General features: G+C 39.8%; 1 protein-coding gene across 1 annotated transcript in view; it reads right to left on the bottom strand.

The window, feature by feature from the left end:
* The window catches only part of LOC137241798 (uncharacterized), a 128,538-nt gene that overhangs the window by 82,292 nt on the left and 21,221 nt on the right, over positions 1-25,025 (bottom strand). Inside the window, exon 5 of the mRNA XM_067769198.1 lies at positions 14,808-14,914. Within this exon, the coding sequence (XP_067625299.1) occupies positions 14,808-14,914 (107 nt within the window). The remainder of the gene's footprint in view (positions 1-14,807; positions 14,915-25,025) is intronic.

Here is a 25,025-nt window from a genome sequence, read left to right as displayed (position 1 = left end):
GAAAAACCCTTTTTTGAATTTACTGTGAAAAAACTTATGAGATACCGGGACACCTATTTATCGGGTACAATTTTGCAACTTCTCCTCCAAGTGAAATGCAAAATTGCGCCCTCATGTTGCTAAAGTTTTGTTTGAACGAACAGGATTTTTCCAAAATTAGTAACATTTTGTGCAGGTTTTTACGAATTTTCACTAACGAACGATTTTAATAAGATAATAAAAAACATCCTTTTTTAATGTTGATGTTTCCGACAACATAAAAGTTTGAGTTGTTTTGGAATCGTTTCAACTTAGACTGTTACGAAAATTAAACTTGCCGAATTACATGTAAAGTTACTTAAGTGTGGCAACCCTACAAGCGAGAGAATAAATTGAGAATGGGCTGAGCTGCAACTGAAAGAATTGAAAATCAGTTTTGTGACTACTATTTTCATTTCTATTTGCAAAGCGAAGTTCAAAACTATAAATAAAATAAATTACAAAATATAAAATTTGGTGAAAGTCCGTTTAATAAAACAAAATAATAAAGTGTATAATATTTAATGTGTGCCAGCATATTTGATGCAAGCCTAGTTGACGTTCGGTTAGTAAGTGGCACCGTGGTGTAATGGTAGCGTGCTCCGCCTGCCACACCGTATGCCCTGGGTTCGCACCCCGCCCAAAGCAACATAAAAATTGTAGAAATAAGGTTTTTCAATTAGAAGAAAATTTTTCTAAGCGGTGTCGCCCCTCGGCAGTGTTTGGCAAGCGCTCCGAGTGTATTTCTGCCATGAAAAGATGTCAGTGAAAACTCATATGCCTCGCAGATTGCCGTTCGGAGTCGGCATAAAACATGTAGGTCTCGTCCGGCCAATTTGTAGGGAAATCAAGAGGAGCACGACGCAAATTGGCAGAGAAGCTCGGCCTAAAATCTCTTCGGAGGTTATCGCGCCTTACATTTTTTTGTCGCAACAACTTTTTTTGTTCATTTGACTACTAAAACGGTCAACTACGAATCCACGATTTGTGCGCAGTTGATTCAACATCTTGATGCGATGGATAAAATTGACTGAAATTTTGGTTGACTGACCCGTATTTCGGTTGATTTTACCAGTCTTTTTCTTTCAATGTAGGGTTTCTTTTTATTTTTTTCTTGGTTTAACCGACAAGTCGATTCGAGGTGAGTTCTTCCTAAAAGATAAATCCAGTAAAAACAAATGTAATGCCCTCTTCTCCACGAAAGGGCCTCCCCTTCCTTTACCACTGATACCAGCAGAGCATGCCGATATGAGCACATGATAAGGTGTAACATTTGAATTCAATCTCAAAATATGAACTCTACCAGCAAAGCCGATGAGAATTTATTCGCCTTTTTAAGTTTTGTAAGAACGTCTTTAATTATAAGTTAGAATATTCGAGTGGATTGCGATAAAAGCGAAAAAGTCATGAAAATAAGCTCACATTAAGACATCAGCTGGAGAAGCCAGGAAATCAGTCAATTCGATAGTGGTTTACGGAGAAAACGGAATTTTTATGAAGAGAGAGTGTATATGCTCACAGGACCCCTGGTATTCTTCTCGCAACGGCATCACATTGGATAAGGATGTGATCTGCTGTCTCATCTTCTCCTTCGCAGAACCGACAAAGATTATTAGACCATATTCCTAGTTTGTGAATGCGGTCTTTTAGTCAGCAGCGGCCTGTGAGTATGCCTGCCATAATTCCAAGGCCTCTTTTTAGGAGGTTAATAATGGCTTAGAAAGGCAAATCTGTAGAAGTTTTTTTTATAAAAATAAGCAGCAATTACGCCCACAATGAATGAATTCGGCTAAAGTAAATAAATCGGATTACTTTGGTAGGGCCACCCTTATATACAATAGTGAAAAGCTTTAAAATTTTCCTACAATGCATATTGTATAAAGATACACATTAACAAAATAACTGCTTCGGCCCAACGATCAATATCATTACATTTTGATGTGAGTATGACGATATCGATGCATAAATTTTAGTTCCCTGCAAAGCTTATACTTCTTTGCCAAACAAATTTGCAGAACTAAAGTATAAGTATGTAGCTGTTAAAAAGTATTTCTTCGGTGTTCTAAGTGGACAGCGAGTCACCTGAAAAGGCGTTAGTATGAATATCTTCGAAAATTTAAGTTTAGGAAACCGCTTGAACGAAATTTTCCAAAATCTGCGGTTTTAATTTTTGCTTGAAAATGAAACAATTCAAATAAATATTTTTATCAAGTTGCAATATCGGAATAACTTACAAAAAAGTGGAATATAATTTAAAAGTGTACACTTTTACTTTTTCTCTTACGTTCATAGGTACTATCCCTCATTAAATAACTTTGTTCGAAGAAGAGCCTAAAAGCTCTGCTTTATTTTTTGGTTAAATTAAATCTCTAATGAAATTATTAAAATCTTCAGTAATGATGAAATGATGTTTTGGTTGTTCTGGTGTCGGTAAAAACTCCTTATCCGCATTGCTTTTATAAGAACTGAGAGATGATCCACATCTATGTGATAATTTTTTCGGTGGCTCTGGTACTAGTCGTGTCAGATCGTGTTCGGATGGAGCAGAAGAAAATTTAAGATTTGGATATAAGATAGGTTTTGCACTTTTACCTCTACGTCTTTTACTCGGATTCACAATGCAAAAGTAGCAGTCTTTAACGTGGTGTTTTGGTTCTCGCTAGATTCTTGGTGTTGAAAATTTCATAGATCTTTGCTCACATCGATAAAAAAAAAAATAAATGTAAGGCGCGATAACCTCCGAAGAGATCTAAGGCCGAGCTTCTCTTCCAATTTGCGTCGTGCTCCTCTTGATTTTTCCCTACAAATTGGCCGGACGGGACCTACATGTTTTATGCCGACTCCGAACGGCATCTGCAAGGCAGATGAGTTTTCACTGAGAGCTTTTCATGGCAGAAATAAAATCGGAGCGCTTGCCAGACACTGCCGAGGGGCGACCCCGCTTAGAAAAACTTTCTTCTAATTGAAAAATCTTATTTCTAAAATTTTGATGTTGCTTTGCCCGGGAGTTGAACCCAGGGCATACGGTGTGATAGGCGGAGCACGCTACCATCACACCACGGTGGCCGCCACATCGATCACATGCCACATGCTCACATCGATACCAACCTAAAATATAGAAAGAAGAAATCAATATGTCTACTTTAATTAAATTACTATTTAAATAAAATTTGCTTATTTTTCAAACATCTCTTACAATAACTACAAGCGACATGTGGAGCCTATGTCTTGTATTGATTAAAAATTTACTTACTTAATGGGCGCTTAACCGTTAAAACGGTTATGGCCGTCCAACAAGGCGCGCCCGTCTGCTGCCAACCGGCGCCAATTTGTGACACCAAGGGAGTTTAAATCGTTTTCCACCTGGTCCTTCCAACGGAGTGGGGTCGCCCTCTACCTCTGCTTCCATAGGCGGGTTCCGATAGAAACACTTTCTTGGCCGGAGCATCATCTTTCATTCGCATAAGATGGCCTAGCCAGCGCAGCCGCTGTGTTTTAATTCGCTGGACTATGTGGATGTCTGCGTATAGCTCGTACAGCTCATCATTGAATCTTCTTCGGTACTCGCCATCGTCAACGCGTAGAGGTCCATAAATCTTTCGAAGAACTCTTCTCTTGAACACTCCCAAAGCCGCTTCAACTGATGCTGTCATGGTCCATGCTTCTGCACGATATAGCAGGACGGGTACGATAAATGACTTGTAGTGTATGATTTTCGTTCGCCGAGAGAGGACTTTACTTTTCAATTGCCTACCTAGTCCAAAGTAGCATTTATTGGCAAGATTGATTCTTCCCTGGATTTCAGTGCTGATGTTGTTGCTAGTGTTGATGCTGGTTCCCAAATAAACGAAGATTTTTACTATTCCGAAATTATGGCTCCCAACAGTAGCGTGTTTGCGAAGGCGCATATGCGCTGACTCTTTGCTCAATGACTGCAGGTACTCCGTTTTGTCCTCATTCACCATCAAACCCATCTTTACCGCTTCTTTTTCCAGTTTCGAGTAACCAGAACTAACGGCGAGGGTTTTTAGGTCAGTGATATTAATGTCATCAGAATACGCCAGTAATTGCACGCTTTTATAGAATATTATTCCAGAACGGTTAAGTTCTGCAGTTAGAATAATTTTCTCCAGTATCATATTAAAGAAATCGCAGGATGGTGGTTCACCCTGTCTGAAACCTCGTTTAGTTTCGAACGGCTCGGAGAGGTCCTTCGCAATTCTGACTGAGCTAATGGTGTTGCTCAACGTCATTTTGCACAGCCGTATGCATTTTGCGGGGAAACCAAATTCAGACATATCGGCATATATGCAGCTCCTTTTCGTGCTGTCGAAGGCGGCTTTAAAACCGACGAAGATGTAATGTGTATTTATTCTTTTTTCGCGGGTTTTTTCCAAGATTTGGCGCATTGTGAAAACTTGGTCGATGGTAGATTTACACGGTCTGAAGCCGCACTGATAAGGTCCAATCAGTTGATTCACAGTGGGCTTCAATCTTTCGCACAATACACTTGACAGGACCTTATATGCGATATTAAGAAGGCTGATTCTGCGATAGTTGTTGTAATTTGCAGTATCCCCCTTCTTGTGGACTGGCAAAGATTTAGATTCCAATCGTCGAGAATGCACTCACCGCCCATATTTTGCTAAAAAGCTGATGCATGGACCTTTTCAACTCCTCGCCGCCGTATTTAAGTAGCTCCGCAGGGAACCCATCAGCGCCCGCGGCCATGTTGTTTTTCAATCTGTTTATTACTATTCTGACTTCGTCATAATCAAGTGGGGGGACATTTATTCCATGGTCATCGATTGCGGGATCGGGTTCGTCATTTCTGGGCGGTAAATCGTTGTCTCCATTTAGGAGAGCAGAGAAATGTTCCTTACATAATTTAATCACTCTCTGGGCATCAGTTACAATGTCGCCGTTTTCGTTCTTACAGGAGTTGGCCCCGGTCTTAAAACCTTCCGTATGTCGCGAAATTTTTTGGTAAAATTTTCGGGCGTTATTCCTGGCAGCTCAAGCTCCTCGAACTCACGCCTTTTCTTTCTTTGTTTATAGTAAAATAATTTCTAAAAATGTGAGGCTTAGCATAACCTCATTAAGGTTCAGTTGGAATAGAAATTTGACGCGTCCAATGCTTTTATTTAATTGTCTGATCAACGCTCTAGATTGATGAGGAGTGTAATGACTAGTACCTAGGACCTACATAATTATTTTCTAGCTTTTAGTATTATTATTATTTCATATAAGTATTGTTTTCAATAAAACCGTTTAACCTAACAATTTTTTTTATAATTTTTAGTTTTTATTTAACTACCTGTTATTTCTCATTCTATTTAGTTCATTAATGACTCATTATTACAAGGACTCTTTCCTGACAATTTGTTACAATCTAAAGCTTCAGACATTGGTGCGTTATCGGTAACCGTATCGGTAACCTTATAACAGCTTATTCGACCAACCTTATGGGAATAAATGCAATCGATTATTGGTGCCGCTAAGGTCGTAACCGTATAGTAGCCAACCAATTGGTTTTTGGTTTACCATCGTAACGATAAACAGCTGATTACGTTAGGGATACGACAACAGCGATACGATATACGGCACCAATGACTCCCGCTTAAGTCTTCAATACATGTAGGTTTTCATCAATAAAACACACTTTTGGTGTAGTATATAATTCAATTTAATTCAAGTTTTAAATTATAGTAATTATACACTTGAAAACTTTAGAATATCTGTGATAATTATTTTATGGTAGTTTTAATATTTGTTCATATTTGATTCCTTTAGTTTTTACACATCTAGTTTTAAGGAAATATAACCGATTTTACATTTGTTAATAGTCGGGTTGAGTCGATAACGCGAACTGAACTCATGTAGCTGGACTGTAAATGGCTGTTTGTCTTTATTCGCAAATTGTATTTGTGTAGGTCTTTACCCGAAATGGATATTTGTGTATCATATTGTGATACAGAGTGCTTGGTCAAATTCCTACATACATAATCCTTCCAAAGACTTTACTCGACTCTGCGCCACGTATGCTTGTCCCTCCCCCAACTCCAAAATATTTTGATGTCCCTTCTACCGGACTGTATGTAATATTTGTTCCAAATAGAGCCAAATCGGACATCAAAGGTCGCTTTCTGTTCATGTATGTATTACGTGTTCCAAATATGGACCAAATCGGACCACAAATACGATTTTTTTTAATATCTCGATCTTTGCGCCACCTAGCGGCGATTTTTTTCATATTCAATATGATCCAAATCGTACCACAAATACGATTTTTGTGAATATCTCGATCCTTGCGCCACCTAGTGGCGATTTTTTCATAGGTCGCTTTCTATGTATGTATTGTATGTATTTTGTGTTCCAAATAACTGAACTCATGTAGCTGGACTGAAAATGGCTGTTTGTCTTTATTCGCAAATTGTATTTGTGTAGGTGTTTACCCGAAATGGATATTTGTGTATCATATTGTGATACAGAGTGCTTGGTCAAATTCCTACATACATAATCCTTCCAAAGACTTTACTCGACTCTGCGCCACGTATGCTTGTCCCTCCCCCAACTCCAAAATATTTTGATGTCCCTTCTACCGGACTGTATGTAATATTTGTTCCAAATAGAGCCAAATCGGACATCAAAGGTCGCTTTCTGTTCATGTATGTATTATGTGTTCCAAATATGGACCAAATCGGACCACAAATACGATTTTTTGAATATCTCGATCTTTGCGCCACTTAGCGGCGATATTTTTCATATTCAATATGAGCCAAATCGGAGCACAAATACGATTTTTGTGAATATCTCGATCCTTGCACCACCTAGCGGAAATTTTTTCATAGACCGCTTTCTATTCTTGTATCTATTTTGTGTTCCAAATATGAGCCAAATCGTACCACAAATACGATTGTTGTGAATATCTCGATCCACGCGCCAACTAGCGCCGATTTTTTCATAGGTCGCTTTCTATTCTTGTATATGAGCCAAATCGGACCACAAATACAAGTTTTGTGAATATCTCGATCCTTGCGCAACATGGACACGATTTTTTTTCTTATTATTGCATTTTCATCGGGTTCTGAACTATATTCCAAGTTTCAAGCTTGTAGCTTATCGGGAAGTTACTTAAATTTTAATTACAAAATTCTTTCACAACGGCCGGCCGTGCTGCCATGCAGCCGGTCAAGTCAACCTAAATAAAACCGTTTAATAAAACAGAAAATCATGAAGTAAGCTTTAGGACAAAGAACAAAATTTTTTTTGTAGAGTCATGTATTCTTTATTTTGTTGCATTTAAAAACTCTTATGCGAATAAATGAATAGGTTCCGGTATTCTTTTGGGTACCCACCTGTGAAAGAATAGGAAAAAGGGCACCCCACTCCGTTGGAAAGACTAGGCTCTAAACCATCGGAGATGTCTTGGTATTTCAGATAACCTAAAGTAGAAGTGACTGACTTTATTTGCCACTAAAAACCGTTTAGGCGATCAAGTACAGAATTGAAGGGTAGGTAACCCTGGAGTTACCCACATGTACAGCAGTGAACAAAAAAATAGCAATGGATGTTTTTTTCTCTAATTTTGTCAATTTAAGGCTTCTTTTTTGTTTTTGATATTTTAAGAACTATGAAAACCACTGTCAAAAACGTTTTCGAAACAATAAGCTTCATTTTTGTTTTTGATATTTTAAGAACTATGAAAACCACTGTCAAAAACGTTTTCGAAACAATAAGAAATTTTGACAAAATTATGAAAATTTCAAATTGTTTACTTGGAGTTCCCTGAATTTTTTAAGTAGGTAGTCTTGTAGCCTAATATTGTTTATTCTAACAAAGAACAAGTTATAGATCTCTCAAGATTTACCTTGATTTAAGAAGATTTTGCTTCCGAAAGGTTTCTCAGTTTTTCTGCCATATAAAATGTATGGAAGTTTTTTTAATGCGGGCTGGGATGTAAAAGGTCTAATGCATAATTATTACTGCCGTCGCAGCAAACTGTGTGTTCGTCGACTTAAAACCACCCCATCTGGAACCGTCCCCTACCTCGGACACGCAACAGAGTGGCGTTGCATATTTCTCGTTTTAAAAGGGCCTTCTTTTGCTCCTGCGTCCAGGTTCCGCTTTTTTGTTCTCAATGTGGTTTCTACGAAGCTACTCATTTATTACTTTGGTTTAGCTGCTACATTGTCGACAGTGATCTGTCCGACTCTTTCCTTCAGCATTTTTCGGTTTTGGTTCCATATCGACCATTTGAAGAAAACAGCATCGTCCATTTGCATTGCCGTAAATGCACTTAGGATCTTCGTCTTTTTTATCCTGTGTAAATATTTTTTGAAGTACGCGTGACCGTAGACCAGTTGGGTAATGAAGCAACTTACCTCGCCAAAGCTTCTAGTGCTCCAGCGTTAAACAGCTGTTATAAGTTTCGCTGCCCGTCTGTGTCGATTTTCCTTTTACAACCGTTCTTGACACAACCTAAACATTTTTTACTGCCCGCATTGCTAACGACTTTTACGCGCCTTGATCCGTCTGCTTTTTGTATCCCATAACCTTTTTTCCAGCGCTAAGAGCTGAAAGGTCGATTACAATGGTTCCCCAACTCACTTATACGTCTGATCCTGATACAGTATAATAAGCGGAGGGTGCTCTTAGAGCTGATGTTCGCTAAGAAGTGTGTTTGCCGACTGTTGTAGCCCTTCAGTACAGCGGATAGGGTAATGTCTATCAGGGGCTTGTTTTCAATTACTCTTGGTCCCATAATGTTTGTCATCAGCCTGCTTAGCAACGACACCTGTTTTGATGCCTTCTAAGTTGAATCTTAAATTTACGCCCTATACGTTAACCGTAAGTCTAACCTTACTTTTAGACAGCAGACTACCTTCCTTGAGTTATATTTCCGGAGTAAGCATCAAACTAACTTCTAACGGTATATGTATTTTGTCAGTAGTATCAACTTTGTTTTTTTCTGTTGCCAGCTGTAGTCCACGTGGGTTTAGCCACTCCTTTGTGCATATTACGACTAAATGGAGTTTTAATGACTGCAGCAATGTCGTCTGCATATCCAAGTAAAAATGAGTCATCAGATATTTCAATATTGAAAATTTCATCGCAACTGGCGTTCACCAAGTCAGACCAAGAACTGATCACTGTGCTGCTCAGCATGTGACTTTGATTGTTCGCGGACTAACTGAGCTTTGCTGTATAAGGATGCGATGACAGAGGCAGCTTCTAATAATGCGCTGTATGTAGCATGGTAGCTGGAATCGCTGCTCTAAGGCGATGCCGGTCTCCCCATCTCGCGCCGTTGAAAACGTTTCTTACGTCTAACGTTACAAAGAGGACAACTCACTTTCATTTTGCATTACCACGCTCTGCTAAATTTACGGATGTAAAGACGTCTTCAGATGCGCCCAAAGTGCATTCAAACAGTTTTTCGGCTGTGTGGAGCGTGAATAACGGTGGGTATGCTGATGCCGAGTTAGAGTCCCCTTGCCTTTACCAAGTAACATAAGCTGCTGTTTTTTCCATGTACAGGGGAACAATGCGCCCTTTACACATGCGATCTTCAAGGCCATACCGCCCTCCCACCCCCTAGATCCATGAGGAACTTGGGTTCGCCAGAGCCTTTGCTGTTAAAGAAACAGTATTCGCCACGAGGAGGTGAGGTTAACAATTGGGATGGAGAAGCTATATATTGCGCTGGCAAAGTCTTGAAAGGGTTGCGCTACACAACCCCTTGAAACAATTTGGTATTTTAGTCGCCTCTTACGACAATCATACCTACCCCAGGTATATTCTAAACCCCCCTAATCCGCTGGGGTTTTATTACTTCCAAATGATACTACAAAAAATTAGATTAATAATCTATTTCAGCTGTATCTAGCCCCAGTACCAGCATCCTAGCCCAAATGTTTTGTTGTACTATTTTGTAACCATGCCCTAAGGGTTTCTGTTAACATATTTTCGAAGCTTCAACCATTTCCGTATTTTTTTTTTTATATAGTCAGCTGAGCAGAGCTCACAGAGTATATAAATTTTGTTCGCATTAACGGCATAAACTAATCGATATAGATATAGACTTCTATATATCAAAATGATCTGGGCGCAAAAGGAAATTCATTTAGCCATGTCCGTCCGTCCGTCTGTCCGTAAACACGATAACTTGAGCAAATTTTGTGGTATCCTAATGAAATTTGGTATGTAAGTTCCTGTGTACTCATCTCAGACCGCTATTTAAAATTAACGAAATCGGACTATAACCAAGCCCACTTTTTCGATATCGAAAATTTCGAAAAACCGAAAAAGTACGATAATTCATTAACAAAGACGGATAAAGCGATGAAACTTGGTAGGTGGGTTGACCTTATGACGCAGAATAGAAAATTGATAAAATTTTGGACAATAGGCGTGGCACCGCCCTTTTTTAAAAGAATGTAATTTAAAAGTTTTGCAAGCTGTAATTTGGGAGCTGAGTATGTAATGCTCGGTTACACCCGAACTTAGCCTTCCTTACTTGGTTTTTGTTAGTAATATCGGCCTCCATGTGCTTTTTTTTATTGTATGCCTCGACAGTAGCTTGTCCCAAGCGTCTGGCCCTTGAATATACTCGCCTATGCGAAATTTCTTCTGTCCACCGGTAAGCGGATCTTTTACTTCGTTTATTTAGTAACATTGACATTAATTAATTGCATGCCTGTTTGATTGTTAATTCCAGCCTAGCCTTCATGCCCAGTACCCATTTTCTTCTTGGGCTAGGCGCTGGCATTCCCCATTCAATACCTCTCAAGTTAAAGTCATTAACCATAACGCTCAATCCATTCCTCTGGTCGTGTCCTCGATATCGTCAAGCTCTCGTTGGAACTGCAGTATGCAATCGCTGGGTGTCAGGTAGCAGCTGATTGTTGCGGCGTGCTGGTACTCGTATAAGGCCCAGGCGTAGCGAGACTTGTAACTTGTACGTTGTTAGATCACAACTGTTTCGGGTATAAAACGGTAGAGAATTCCAAAAGACCATTTCATTTCTGGTTCTCAGATTCTGTATAGAATTTTAAAATGCTTAACAGACGAATATGATGTGATAACCCGAAGGGATATACAAACACATAGGATAAACCCAAACATACTTGCGTTTGTGTATGTTGTTTTATGTATCAATGCAATTCTATATACATATGACTGGAAAGTTTGAATATACAATCATATGGACAGTCATTTGTACCAAATGCGATTTTGTATATAGAAAGCAGAAATATATTAAGGTTGTCATAATTCCGCTTGATTTTGGGTGTCCCATGTCGGAACCAGGAAAAGGTGACCGCCGGAAATCAGCTGGTTGGCATTTTTTTTGTCTTTTGATTTGATACTTTAACTTCCAGCGCAGTACGATTTTGACTTTAGTCCATCGATTTACAACAACAAAGTACATGGAATTTTTATTTATATTTGTATATATATCGCCGTGCTGCCACCTTGTATGGTTCCGGCATGGGGTGTCCACTTAGCCTTCTATGACAGCTACCTCTGTCATCGAAATCGAATAATACGCAAATATTAAAATGCATTGATTGTGCTGACAAGCTTTAGTTAGTTAGGTGTTGAGAGGCTGCAAATCCCAACAGGCTGCCAATTATTTCTCAACTCGACACTCACACCTGCTCTCTGAAAGCACAAGTCAATACGACGGAATGCTGGAGCAGTGGAAGCAGATCTCTAACGCACTTCGTACTGCCGCCGAGGAAAAATTGGTTACCAGTGACCACGGAAAAACTGGTACGATGAAGAATGTAGCGTTGCAACCAAAAAAAAAAAAAAACAAACCATGACTATAAGCCTTCTTCAAAATCGAACGCAAAATGAAGCGTGTGTGAACGCTGAAAAGTAAAGCTAGACGCCTTTAAAGGAAGAAAAAAGCAACTGCAGAAAAGCGTGCGATGAAGCTGAACTACTAGCCAGCAGGAATAAATCCCGAAATATGGTGATCGACAAATGGATTTCAGTACGGGGCAAACTCTCGAAAGAACGAAAACGGCCACCTCGTAACCTATATCTAGAGAGTACTTAGATTATGGAGGGAACACCACTCTGCCCTACTAACTGGAGCCAGTGATCTAACCACCAGGGATGATGAAGTCGATCCCGCAATCGACGGTGATTGAAATAATGTATCCCACCCAATTATGAGGAAACTAAATTTTATTCGCTTAGTCCACAAGAAGTGGGATCCTGCAAACTGTGCCAACTATCGTGGAATCAAGTTTCTATAATATCTCCTATATAGTCCTCTCAATCATACGGGTATTATGCATTTAACATTTTTCAGAACACTTAGCAAAAAATGAATAGTTTTCTCAAAACCTGTTGGAGGTTACAATATAAGTACCAATACTAACATCCTGCTAAAGATAGTTTTCTACTACAATTTTCGCTGAAGTAGATTGAATTATTTCCCGTTTTCCCTACTTTGTAAAAGCAACCCGTCCTGTTTTTTTAAATATTGGAGTGTCAAAGCTCTGCCATTATTAGAGAACAAACCTCTGGTAATAGAATAGAAAGTACCGGAAAATAAAGAAGTGTCATATAGGTATAAGAATGATGTACCCAATTCCTAACATAGCCTTCAAAAAATTTGATTTGCTGTGCTGTGCTGTTACGGGGAATTGTCAAGCAGTTAATTTTTTTATTTTGTTATATCTCAAAGAATATTGCAAACTATTAAGAAATTGCAAATTTCGTAGTTTCATGAATACATCTCATTCATCGTCTATTAAAAAAAGTGTTTTCTGGTCATTCAAGTTATGATCACCCTAATATGTACTCTACAATATGACGCCTAAGCTGAATTTTACCGAAGATATTCAGCGTCCGCTTCAAGTTCCAATCGCTGCATTTATCACACATAAGTACCAAATAGTATATGAATGACTGTTATTTTTGCTTACGTGCCAACTCTTGCTCTGATGATAAAACATGCTAAAAGATGTATGACCTTACATATTTCATATGTTCATATGATTGCAGGCAGTACATTCTGAAATAAATCGAAAGTTAATTTTAATATTTGAAATATATATCTACCTAAAGGAGTTGAAATTGTATACATACAAAAATACTATAAGCATATGTACGTATAAATATTTTTTTTTGGAATTGGAAAGAAAATTGCATGGATTTTTTTCAAAACAAAGAAGCTTATCCTGCTTTTGGTACAGTGCCTACCGTGCTGGTCCCATAATTTTAAAGTGTTGCAGAAATGTAGGTTTGTTAGCTTGACAAGACTCGTGCAAGATCGCCTTTCTCATTGCCACATCTGCATCCAAGGACACGCATTTCGAATTTTCCATATTTTTTCATTACGTTATGGTAATTTCTGAAGTAACCGTACCTAACGGGAACTTGGGAAAAGAAGTACTAAACCCTAAGATCACTTGTTACTTCTTCATGTAGCAGTGCTTCGCCACTTGCAATAAGCGCTTTCACTCACATCACCGATATCCTCCAAAGGAAGTGCAAGGTAACTTGAAGTTTTAATAGATTGAAGAAGAGAGTCATAGGTGTGAGAGGCTTTGGTTACATATTGCAATTGAAAGATGGTTGGTGTTATGTAGGCAAACATTACATTCAGGGCATACATTGCGTATGCCAGGGGGTTGATTCTGGGCAAATAAAACTTTAACTTATTGTAGTAAGAGTCTAATTGCCTTTACTGCAATTTGCGCGAATTGGGCCCTTAGAACGGAATACGCCGAGAATTTATCGTAATAAGACTCTGCGGGCTTTCCTCTAAACGGGTTAATTTTTATGTGACGGATCTCTTCGTTTGCCTTGCTCAGATGCCCCCTTATATCTCTGAGAGGCACAGCCTATTCAACCAGCAGTCTGTTGATGAATGCCCAAGTTTCCTAGTATTAAACAGGGTACGGTGATATTAGGTAAACAGCATTGACGTTATGATTACAGCAAATGAACATAAGGTCAAATACCCTTTTGAACAATTCAAATTGTAATTGAATTTATTAACTCTCTTAATTTGACTCTATGCCCCTTTACAAAATTTGCCTTTGATCTTATTATCATTTCGGTAAAAAGTTCATAATCATATGATGCAATATAAGATCAGCACAAAAGCAACCATCTTCGGCATGATTGGACATTTAATTGATTAGATACTTCTAATTTCAAAGGAAACCTCACTGACCAACCTTCTGTTCAATTTGCATTAACCTTATAATCAGAATTAGGATAGTAGCTCCGCAGAGGAAGATTTGAAATGAAAAATTGCGTGAATTATTCTTATTCTAAATAAATCCGCGCTGGACCAGTATAAAATCCAAGTTTCCACTAAAGTGAGACCAAATTTATGGAGGACGTCATGTATGTTCAATTGAAATTATGGCAGTTGACCTTAGGTCACCACTCCAATTAACAGAGCCTTCTTGTTCAGCACTTCGTTTTTCTTCTATATAAGTAGTATTCCCGCCTCACTGCGTAGATGATGCCCTGGCGGCATAAGAAAACATCCCGCGGCATTTCTGAGGGCGGCGATTTGATAGGCCTGCAATTTTATTCCATAATTTCCCTTGAAGATCGGAGACCATATTGGATATGCATCTAATAAAAGCGCCTAACCAGTTGCTTTATAAATATCTAATAGCGTTTCTTTGTCTTTGCTTCAAGTGCTGCCAGCGAGAAACTTGAGGAATTTGTTACTGCTCGCAAAAATGCAGGCCATTATCAAATGACACGCACAGTTTTTTTTGGGTGCCGGACAGTCGTTAGCGTAATACCATCGAAGTGGTTGTCGAATTTTGCCAACATTTGCGATGTCCATGATGTTGATACGGTGGCCGAAGACTTGGTCGGCAATAGTGACAAGTAAAGCGAGTCGAAAAACCTGCAAAGATTAGGGAAATAGTTGTTTTTTTTTTGCAGCATGGCTCATCAATGAAAGGGCCAGAACCTGTTGCAGCTATCGTGCAGTAATCCGCATTGGAGACAATGATGGCTTCTTGTGGTGGTCAAGGGTGCTTCGATATGCAAAAATTAAACAAAAGTGGAGATAGGACACCATCCTGATGTACCCTTTGCTTAATTATTCTAGTTTAAGATATTATATGCCTGAATTGAAACAAAGAGTAAACCTTCTAAGCCTTGCAGTAACGTCCGTGATAGTATTTGTCAAATGCTTTTGACAAGTCAAGCGTTACGTTTCAATCCTTAATTTATTATGTCGTTAATGACATCTGACTCGGTGGCGACGCTATGCAATTTTCGAGAACCTTGCTGGTCTTTTACAAGTCGCATGTTTTTTGTAAAATAAGGAGCCAACTTTGAATACTGGCAACAAGAGATATATTGATCGATATCAGTGTCTTTGCTTTAAAACGTTGTTCTCATTTTCCAGTGCTAATAGGTACATTGAACACTTGCACGACCAACTGATACCCCAAAGAAGGCGAACGCTATTATGGGCTACTGATTCGAGCTTGTTATTAGGCGTTTCTTCTTGTGAAGTGTATTTTTCCACAATTCAGTGTCTTCGATGAGATGATGACCATTAACAGTTTCCTATTAAGTCGAACGATTAGGCAGCATGAAATTTAGAATCTTTGTTCTAAGGCAGTTGGAATGGCCCTTGAGTTCAAGTCGCTTGCGATGGCTACCGTGTATTTATGTTAAAAATACAGCTTGTATAGGGACCAAGTAGTGTCTTATGATTGCACCTTGTTATAAATAAACCCGACGTGGCCGGTTACAGCTGCTTTCCTTAGGAGCCTTGTTTCCAGGCTGAAACCACATTTCAAAGGTTCGAGTACAATGTTTCAACCAGCAGCCTTCGTCATTTTGTTTATATTGCTCTCTAACTACTGAGATATCCACAGTTGTTCCATTTATTAATTCGTGAGTTGTACTTCTGCGTTGTTGTTGTTGTAGCGATAAGAAAACTCCCCGAAGGCCTGGGGGAGTGTTATCGATGTTGATGGTCCTTTGCCGGAAGCAGATCCGGTACGTTCCGGTAACAAGCACCATGAAAGTACTAGCCCAACCATCTCGGGAATGATTTGGTATGACCACATGAAACCTTCTAGGCCAAAACACCCTCCCACCCTCTAGATGCATAAGGAAATTGGCGTCGCCAGAGACTTGGATTTTGACATTGGTTTTGCGAAGCTATATATTGTGCTCCAAAGGTTGCGCTTCATAACCCCTTGAATACATTTGGTATTTTAGTCACCTCTTACGACAGGCATACCTGCCGCGGTTATATTCTAAGCCCCTAACACGCTGGTGAAGTAGGTCTGCGTATTTTTCTTCTGTGGAAGTTGCCTTGCAGTTCACTTAATTTAAAAGTTTCAAAACATGAAAAATGTCAATGTGTCGAAAAAAAAAACAATTAATTTATTACCGTAAACCACAATTGTTTACTCAGATTTTTTGTTCAAGGGTAGCCGCAAATATTTTAATCTATTAGGTCTATAAAAAAATAAAATTAATTTATTTAACATTGAAACAATACAAAAAAATACTTTTAACTAAATATATCTACTTTAAAACTAATTACTGTACATAGTCCTGCGGGTTGTCCAAGAATTTTTTTTATTGATGTTATTTTGCTAATTATAAGCCAGATAATACTTGCTTAGTACATTATTAATTTCTTCGTTTAATTAAAAACTAAATCAAACGTTTAGTATTCGAATAAAAAAAAAAAGCTTCGAAAGAAAGAAAGGAGGAGTCAGTGGCGGATCTAAGATTGTATCTCCGGGGGGTTTTTACTTAATTATTTTATGTCGTATATTTGATTGTAACATTATGTAGGACGGTGGTTTTTTTTTGATTTTTACCGATGGCCAAAAAGGCAAACCGTTATCCAGAAAAAAATTTCGATTACGCGACAAGTAAAGAAGTCTAAGTTCGGGTGAAACCGAACATTACATTCCAGCTGTACACTTGAAATGCTGTTGTAGTTTGTTTTGTGTGCTTAATAGTGCTACAAGGCTGCGCAATAATACATATACATACGGTTCTATTCTGAACTAATTTTTCTTCGAGTTATATCTCCCGAAAAATAGAAAATTGCTTAGTCGTAAAAAGGGCGGTGCCAGGCCCATTTTTTTAAAATTGAAGGTTTTCCTATTTATTGTTATAAATCCACTTGGGAAATAAAATACCATTGGTACAAAGCTCTTTATGCAAAGATGTAGTTTATTTTATTCGTCCACAACCCTTTTAAAAATCTTTTATATAAAAGTGGGCGCGGTCCTTAACCGATTTCGTTAATTTTTCTTCAAAGCATTCCTTATAGTAATGGCAACCTCTCTGCCGAATTTTGTTACGGCAGGTTTAACGATTTTTGATTTATGATTAATATTTGTAAAATTGATTTTATCACAAGTGGGCGGTGCCACGCCCATTTTAAAATTTTGTTTCAAATTTGTATCAAAAGATCCAATATAAGTCCACATGTCAAATTTCAACATTGAAATTTGGTAGGGGAATAGATTTTATGACGTTAGCTGTTTTCTGTCAATATGGGCAAAATCGGTTGATGCCACGCCCAGTTTTTATACACAGTCGTCCGTCTGTCCTTTCGCATGGCCGTTAACACGATAACTTGAGCAACAATCGACATATCTCTAATGAACTTAGTTCACGTGCTTACTTGAACTCACTTTATCTTGGTATGAAAAATGAACGAAATCCGACTATGACCACGCCCACTATTTCGATATCGAAAATTACGAAAAATGAAAAAAATGCCATAATTCTATACCAAATACGAAAAAAGGGATGAAACATGGTAAGGTAATTGGATTGGTTTATTGACGCGAAATATAACTTTGGAAAAAACTTTGTAAAATGGTTGTGACACCTACCATATTAAGTAGAAGAAAATGAAAATGTTCTGCAGGGCGAAATAAAAAACCCTTGAAATCTTTGCTGGTATTACATATATAAATAAATTAGCGGTATCCAACAGATGAAGTTCTGGGTCACCCTGGTACACATTTTGGTCGATATCTGGAAAACGCCTTCACATATACAACTACCACCACTCCCTTTTAAAACTCTCATTAGTACCTTTAAGTTGATACCAATATCGTACAAACATATTCTAGAGTCACCCCTGGTCCACCTTTATGGCGATATCTCGAAAAGGCGTCCACCTATAGAACTAAGGCCCACTCCCTTTTAAAATACTCATTAGCACCTTTCATTTGATACCCATATTGTACAAACGTATTCTAGAGTCACCCCTGGTCCACCTTTACGGCGATATCTCGAAAAGGCGACCAAATATACAACTACCACCACTCCCTTTTAAAACCCTCATTAATACCTTTAATTTGATACCCATATCGTACAAACACATCCTAGAGTCACCCCTGGTACACCTTTATGGCGATATTTCGAAACGGCGTCCACCCACTCCCTTATAAAATACTCATTAACACCTTTCGTTTGATACCCATATTATACAAACGCATTCTAGAGTCACCCCTGGTCCACCTTTATGGCGATATCTCGAAAAAGCGACCACCTATACAGCTACCACCACTCCCTTTTAAAACCCTCATTAACACCTTTCGTTTGATATCCATATCGTACAAACACATTCTAGAGTCACCTCTGCTCCACCTTAATGGCGATATCTCGAAGAGGCGTCCACCTACAGAACTAAGGCACACTCCCTTTTAAAATACTCTTTAATACCTTTCATTTGATACCCATGTCATACAAACACATTTAACGGTTTCCCTCGGTTCATTTTCCTACATGGTTATTTTCCCTTATGTTGTCACCATAGCTCTCAACTGAGTATGTAATGTTCGGTTACACCCGAACTTAACCTTCCTTACTTGTTGTCATTATTATTGTTATGATAAAATTTTTCTTAATTGAAAAAATTATTAAATTAGAATAGAAGAAAGAAAAAATTTAGACAACTGCCAAAGCTCGTTGTACAGATCCATTTCGGTAACTACTAAATTCATTCATCGGCAACGTTTAGGCGCCGCTGCTGTAACCATTCAGACGTTAGCAGTTCCCGAAATGGATCTATACAACGAGCTTTAGCAGTTGTCAAAATTTTTTCTTTTTTCTTTTCTAATTTAATAATTTTTTCAATTAAGAAACAATTTATCATAACAATAATAATGATAAAATAGTTATTGTTAGGCATTGAGCTCGATTCGAATCCGCGATCTTACAAATCAGTAGGCCGATATAACAACAAAAATTGTAATTGTTGTTTGTTGAGAGGATTTTACTTTTAAATTGCTTACTCAGTCCAAAATATTATTATTATCCGTTTGTTTATTATATTGCTTTTTCTGTTGATTCTTCCTCCCAGGAGTCTCGTGTTTATACCCGTATCCTTCAACAGTAACAGTAACTGATTCTTTCTTAGATGACGTCAAGTACTTCATCCAGTCCTCATTTACTGCAAGTCCCAATTTCTGACTCTTTATCCAAACCAGAAATCCAACTTTACTAATCGTTTGTTAAGGCCAATGCTTGTTGGAGCTGGTGGTGTTGCTCGACGTCATTGAACAGAACTTTATAAGCTTTGCAGAGAACCCAAATTCCAACATATCTGCATAACAGCAACTCTTTTTGCGCTGTTTTTCCTACTTCGAAGTCGTCGATTCTCTCATCGGGAGATTTCCCCCCGAATTTATATATCGGTAAAATTTAGTAGATCTAAGATTTAATAGATCTGGAGCCGTACTGATAAGTTCCTTTCAGTTCGTTGTCTTTGGGCTTCAGTCTTTCACAAAGTAAGATAAATATAACCTTATATGCGATATTAAGCAGGATCAGTCGATTTTATTTGAGATTCGGCAGAGCAAACTGAAATTCCGATCTGGAGACATGAGGTCATCCGACCATATTTTGCATTGGAGTTAAAGCATGCTTTTTAACAACTCCATTTACCGTCATCACCACGCGCCTTGTAATTTTACAGCCGCGATATTGCCATTCTCACTTCGTAGTAGTAGGGTTCCAGAAGGTACTTTCCATCATCGGTGTTTAGGGTATCAGATTTATCTTCCCCCTTGTTAGCGTTACTTACTTACTTACTTACTTAATTGGCGCTTAACCGTCTAAACGGTTATGGCCGTCCAACAAGGCGCGCCAGTCGCTCCTTCGCTCCGCCAACCGGCGCCAATTGGTCACACCAAGGGAGTTTAAATCGTTTTCCACCTGGTCCTTCCAACGGAGTGGGGGCCGCCCTCTACCTCTGCTTCCATAGGCGGGTTCCGATAGAAACACTTTCTTGGCCGGAGCATCATCTTTCATTCGCATAACATGGCCTAGCCAGCGCAGCCGCTGCGTTTTAATTCGCTGGACTATGTTGATGTCTGCGTATAGCTCGTACAGCTCATCATTAAATCTTCTTCGGTACTCGCCATCGCCAACGCGTAGAGGTCCATAAATCTTTCGAAGAACTTTTCTCTCGAACACTCCCAAAGCCGCTTCATCTGCTGTTGTCATGGTCCATGCTTCTGCCCCATATAGCAGGACGGGTACGATAAGTGACTTGTAGAGTATGATTTTCGTTCGCCGAGAGAGGACTTTACTTTTCAATTGCCTACCTAGTCCAAAGTAGCATTTATTGGCAAGATTGATTCTTCGCTGGATTTCAGTGCTGATGTTGTTGCTAATGTTGATGCTGGTTCCCAAATAAACGAAGTCTTTTACTATTTCGAAATTATGGCTGCCAACAGTAGCATGGTTGCCAAGGCGCATATGCGCTGACTCTTTGCTCGATGACAGCAGGTACTTCGTTTTGTCCTCATTCACCATCAAACCCATCTTTGCCGCTTCTTTTTCCAGCTTGGAGTAAGCAGAACTAACAGCGCGGGTGTTTAGGCCGATGATATCAATGTCATCAGCATATGCCAGTAATTGCACGCTTTTATAGTATATTGTTCCAGTGCGGTTAAGTTCTGCAGCTAGTATAATTTTCTCCAGCATCAAATTAAAGAAATCGCACGATAGAGGGTCACCCTGTCTGAAACCTCGTTTAGTTTCGAACGGCTCGGAGAGGTCCTTCCCAATTCTGACTGAGCTGATGGTGTTGCTTAACGTCATTTTGCACAGCCGTATAAGTTTTGCGGGGAAACCAAATTCAGACATAGCGGCATATAGGCAGCTCCTTTTCGTGCTGTCGAAGGCGGCTTTAAAGTCGACGAAGAGGTGATGTGTGTCGATTCTCTTTTCACGGGTTTTTTCCAAGATTTGGCGCATTGTGAAAATCTGGTCGATGGTAGATTTACCAGGTCTGAAGCCGCACTGATAAGGTCCAATCAGCCGGTTCACGGTGGGCTTCAATCTTTCGCACAATACACTTGAAAGGACCTTATATGCGATATTAAGAAGGCTGATTCCACGATAGTTGGTGCATTTTGCAGTATCCCCCTTCTTGTGGACTGGGCAAAGAACAATTAGATTCCAACCGTCGGGCATGCTTTCGTCCGCCCATATTTTGCAAAGAAGCTGCTGCATGCGCCTTACCAACTCCTCGCCGCCGAACTTGAATAGCTCCGCAGGCAATCCATCAGCGCCCACGGCCTTGTTGTTTTTCAATCTGGTTATTGCTATTCTAACTTCGTCATAATCGGGCGGGGGGACATATATTCCATCATCATCGATTGTGGGATCGGGTTCTTCATCTCTGCGCGGTGAATTGCTGCCTCCATTTAGGAGAGCAGAGAAGTGTTCCCTCCATAATCTAAGCACTCTCTGGACATCAGTTACAAGGTCGCCGTTTTCATTCCTACAGGAGTTTGCCCCGGTCTTAAAACCTTCCGTCTGTCGCCGTATTTTTTGGTAGAATTTTCGGGCGTTATTCCTGGTGGCTAGCAGCTCAAGCTCCTCGCACTCACGCCTTTCTGCTTCTGCTTTTTTCTTCCTGAAAAGGCGTCTCGCTTCCCTTTTCAACTCACGATAGCGTTCACACACTCCTCTTGTCGCGCTCGCTTTTAACGTAGCCCTGTAGGCAGCGTCTTTTCTTTCGGTTGCAACGCGGCATTCTTCATCATACCAGTTGTTTTTTCGTGGCCGCCGGTAAACAATTTTTTCCTCGGCGGCAGTATGAAGTGCTTTGGAGATATGCTCCCACTGCTCCTGTATTCCTTCAGGATGAGTTGTGCCCTCAGAGAGTAGGTGTGAGAGTCGAGTTGCGAAATCATTGGCAGTCTGTTGTGATTGAAGCTTTTCGACGTCTAGTTTTCATTGTGTTTTTTGTTCCTTGTTTTTAGCCGCGTTGAGGCGGGTGCGTATTTTGGCTGCAACGAGATAATGGTCCGAATCGATGTTAGGTCCTCGGATCGTTCGCACATCTAAAACACTGGAGGCATGCCGTCCACAACGTGATCGATCTGATTGCGAGTATTTCGATCAGGAGACAGCCATGTAGCTTGATGTATCTTTTTATGCATGAACCTCGTGCTTGATATGACCATGTTTCGAGCACCGGCAAAGTCAATCAGCCTCAGTCCGTTAGGAGAAGTTTCATTGTGTAGGCTGAACTTTCCGACTGTAGGGCCAAAAACACCTTCTTTGCCCACCCTGGCGTTAAAGTCGCCAAGCACGACTTTTATATCATGACGGGGGCAGCGCTCGTATGTGCGTTCTAATTGTTCATAAAAAGTGTCTTTCACCTCATCGTCTTTCTCCTCTGTCGGCGCATGGGCGCAGATGAATGATATATTAAAAAAGTTTGCTTTTATTCGAATAGCGGCGAGACGCTCGTCCACAGGCGTGAACGCCAGCACTTGGCGACAAAGTCTCTCTCCCACCACGAATCCGACGCCGAAACTGCGCTTATTCGCATGGCCACTCCAATATATGTCACAATTTTTGATCTTATTTCTTCCTTGCTTCGTCCAACGCATTTCTTGGATGGCGGTGATGTCAGATTTTGCTTTGACGAGGACATCAACCAGCCGGGCATCTGCACCAATCCCATTCAGGGAGCGGACGTTCCAGGTGCATGCCCTCAATTCATTGTCCTTCAAACGTTTGCCATGGTCGTCATCAATAGAGAGTGTATTTATCCGAGGCTTGTTGTTATATTTCATTGGAGTATGGTTTTACGTGGCGGGTCCCAAGCCCAGCGCACAACCCGCTCAGCGGGGGTGAAAATATTACTTGGCACGTTTATATAGCGAGCCGCTTGCTCCAAGACAGACGCCCGCTTGCAGCCGCACCTAGAGGTGTACAGACGCTGCCGATGAAATCTCCCCCCGGCTAGCCCTTAAACCGATTATGTCAGAGTGGCCTAGCCAGGTTGTCGCCTTCTCACATTAGCTCACCGCTAAACGGGTGTTTAGCGGCTACCCAGAGGATACGTGGCCGCAAGCGACCGGCAGTAGTGAGCTGCCCTTGTTAGCGTGCTATGATGAAATTGGTCCCTCCACAGTTTAAACATATTTAACACGCCATCCGGCGGATTTTTGAAAGAACCATTAGACAATACTTCTCTTGGCTAGCATCTGATGTCCCTCGCTATCACGCCGTTCTGCCTCATGTTTTTATACTCAGCTGAGCAGAGCTCACAGAGTATATTAATTTTGTTCGCATAACGGTAATCCGTAACGGCATAAACTAATCGAGATATATATAGACTTCTATATATCAAAATGTGAAAAGAGAAATTCATTTAGCCATGTCCGTCCGCCCGTCCATCGGTCCGTCCGCCCGTAAATACGATAGCTTGAGTAAATTTTGAGGTATCTTGCTGAAATTTGGTATGTGGCTTCCTGAGCACTCATCTCAGATCGCTACTAATGATAATGAATGAAATCGGACATTAACCACGCCCACTTTTTCGATATCGAAAATTTCGAAAAACCGAAAAAGTGCGATAATTGATTACCAAAGACGGATAAAGCGATGAAACTTGGTAGGTGGATTGACCTTATGACACAGAATAGAAAATTTGTAAAAATTTGGACAATGGGCGTGGCACCGCCTACGTTTAAAAGAAGGTAATTTAAAAGTTTTGTAATCTATAATTTCGAAGTCGTTGAAGATATCATAATGAAATTTGGCATAAACGTTACACCTATTACTATTTATGTTTTCAGTAAAAAGTAGCAAAATCGGATGACGAATACGCCCACTTCTTAAAAAAAAATTTTTAAAAGTGGAATTTTAACAAAAAATTGACAATCTTTACAGTAAACTAGCAGACCCTGCAGAAGTTTTTCTTCCCTAAATTTGGCATATCTGCACACATTTTAATAAGCTTTTTCCGTCTAACTCTGCCCTACCCCTCTACACTTTTCCTAATCTTTTTATTCACTCCTCCCTCCGTCTTTTTCGCCTCATCTCCATCTTCTTCTCATTATATCTCTTTCTCAGTCTCCTTCTCTCAAGCTTTTCTCCTTCTTCTTCATCTCTTATTGCCAGACTCAGAGGGTGGTATGTATTTTGTTCCAGTCCCATTCCGAGTCTCAGTCCCAGTCCCACTCCGAGTCTCAGTCTCAGTCCCAGTCCTAGTCCTAATCCCAGTCTCAGTCCATCTCTGGTATACTTCACGTATGTAAATAGGTATGTGGGTGTTATTAATTCTTGTGTTTATTTTGGCTTCGCATGCATGTTTATCAGTTTTGCCAGGTTGATGCGAGTAAATCGAATATCACAATGAAAATTACTTTAGAGCTCTCAGCAACAGCTTTCATTTGATATCCATAATACACACACATTCTAGGGGTATCCGGGTCCATGTGTTGGCCTATATCTCGAGACCCTAGTCATTCAGCGGTGTAAAACTTACTCTGTGTAGTAGTACACATCAACAGCTTTAATTTGATACCCATAATATAAAAACACATGCTAGGTATATCCAGGTCCATGTTTTGGCCTATATCTCGAGACCGTAGTCACCCAGCGGTGTAAAACTTACTCTGTACTAAAGCATACATCAACAGCTTCAATTTGATACCCATAATGTAAAAACACATTCTAGGTGTATCCGGGTCCACGTTTTG

This window comes from Eurosta solidaginis, chromosome 2 (genome assembly GCF_040869045.1).
Source record: "Eurosta solidaginis isolate ZX-2024a chromosome 2, ASM4086904v1, whole genome shotgun sequence".
Lineage (NCBI taxonomy): Eukaryota > Metazoa > Arthropoda > Insecta > Diptera > Tephritidae > Eurosta > Eurosta solidaginis.
This window is presented reverse-complemented; position numbering and strand designations above follow the sequence as displayed.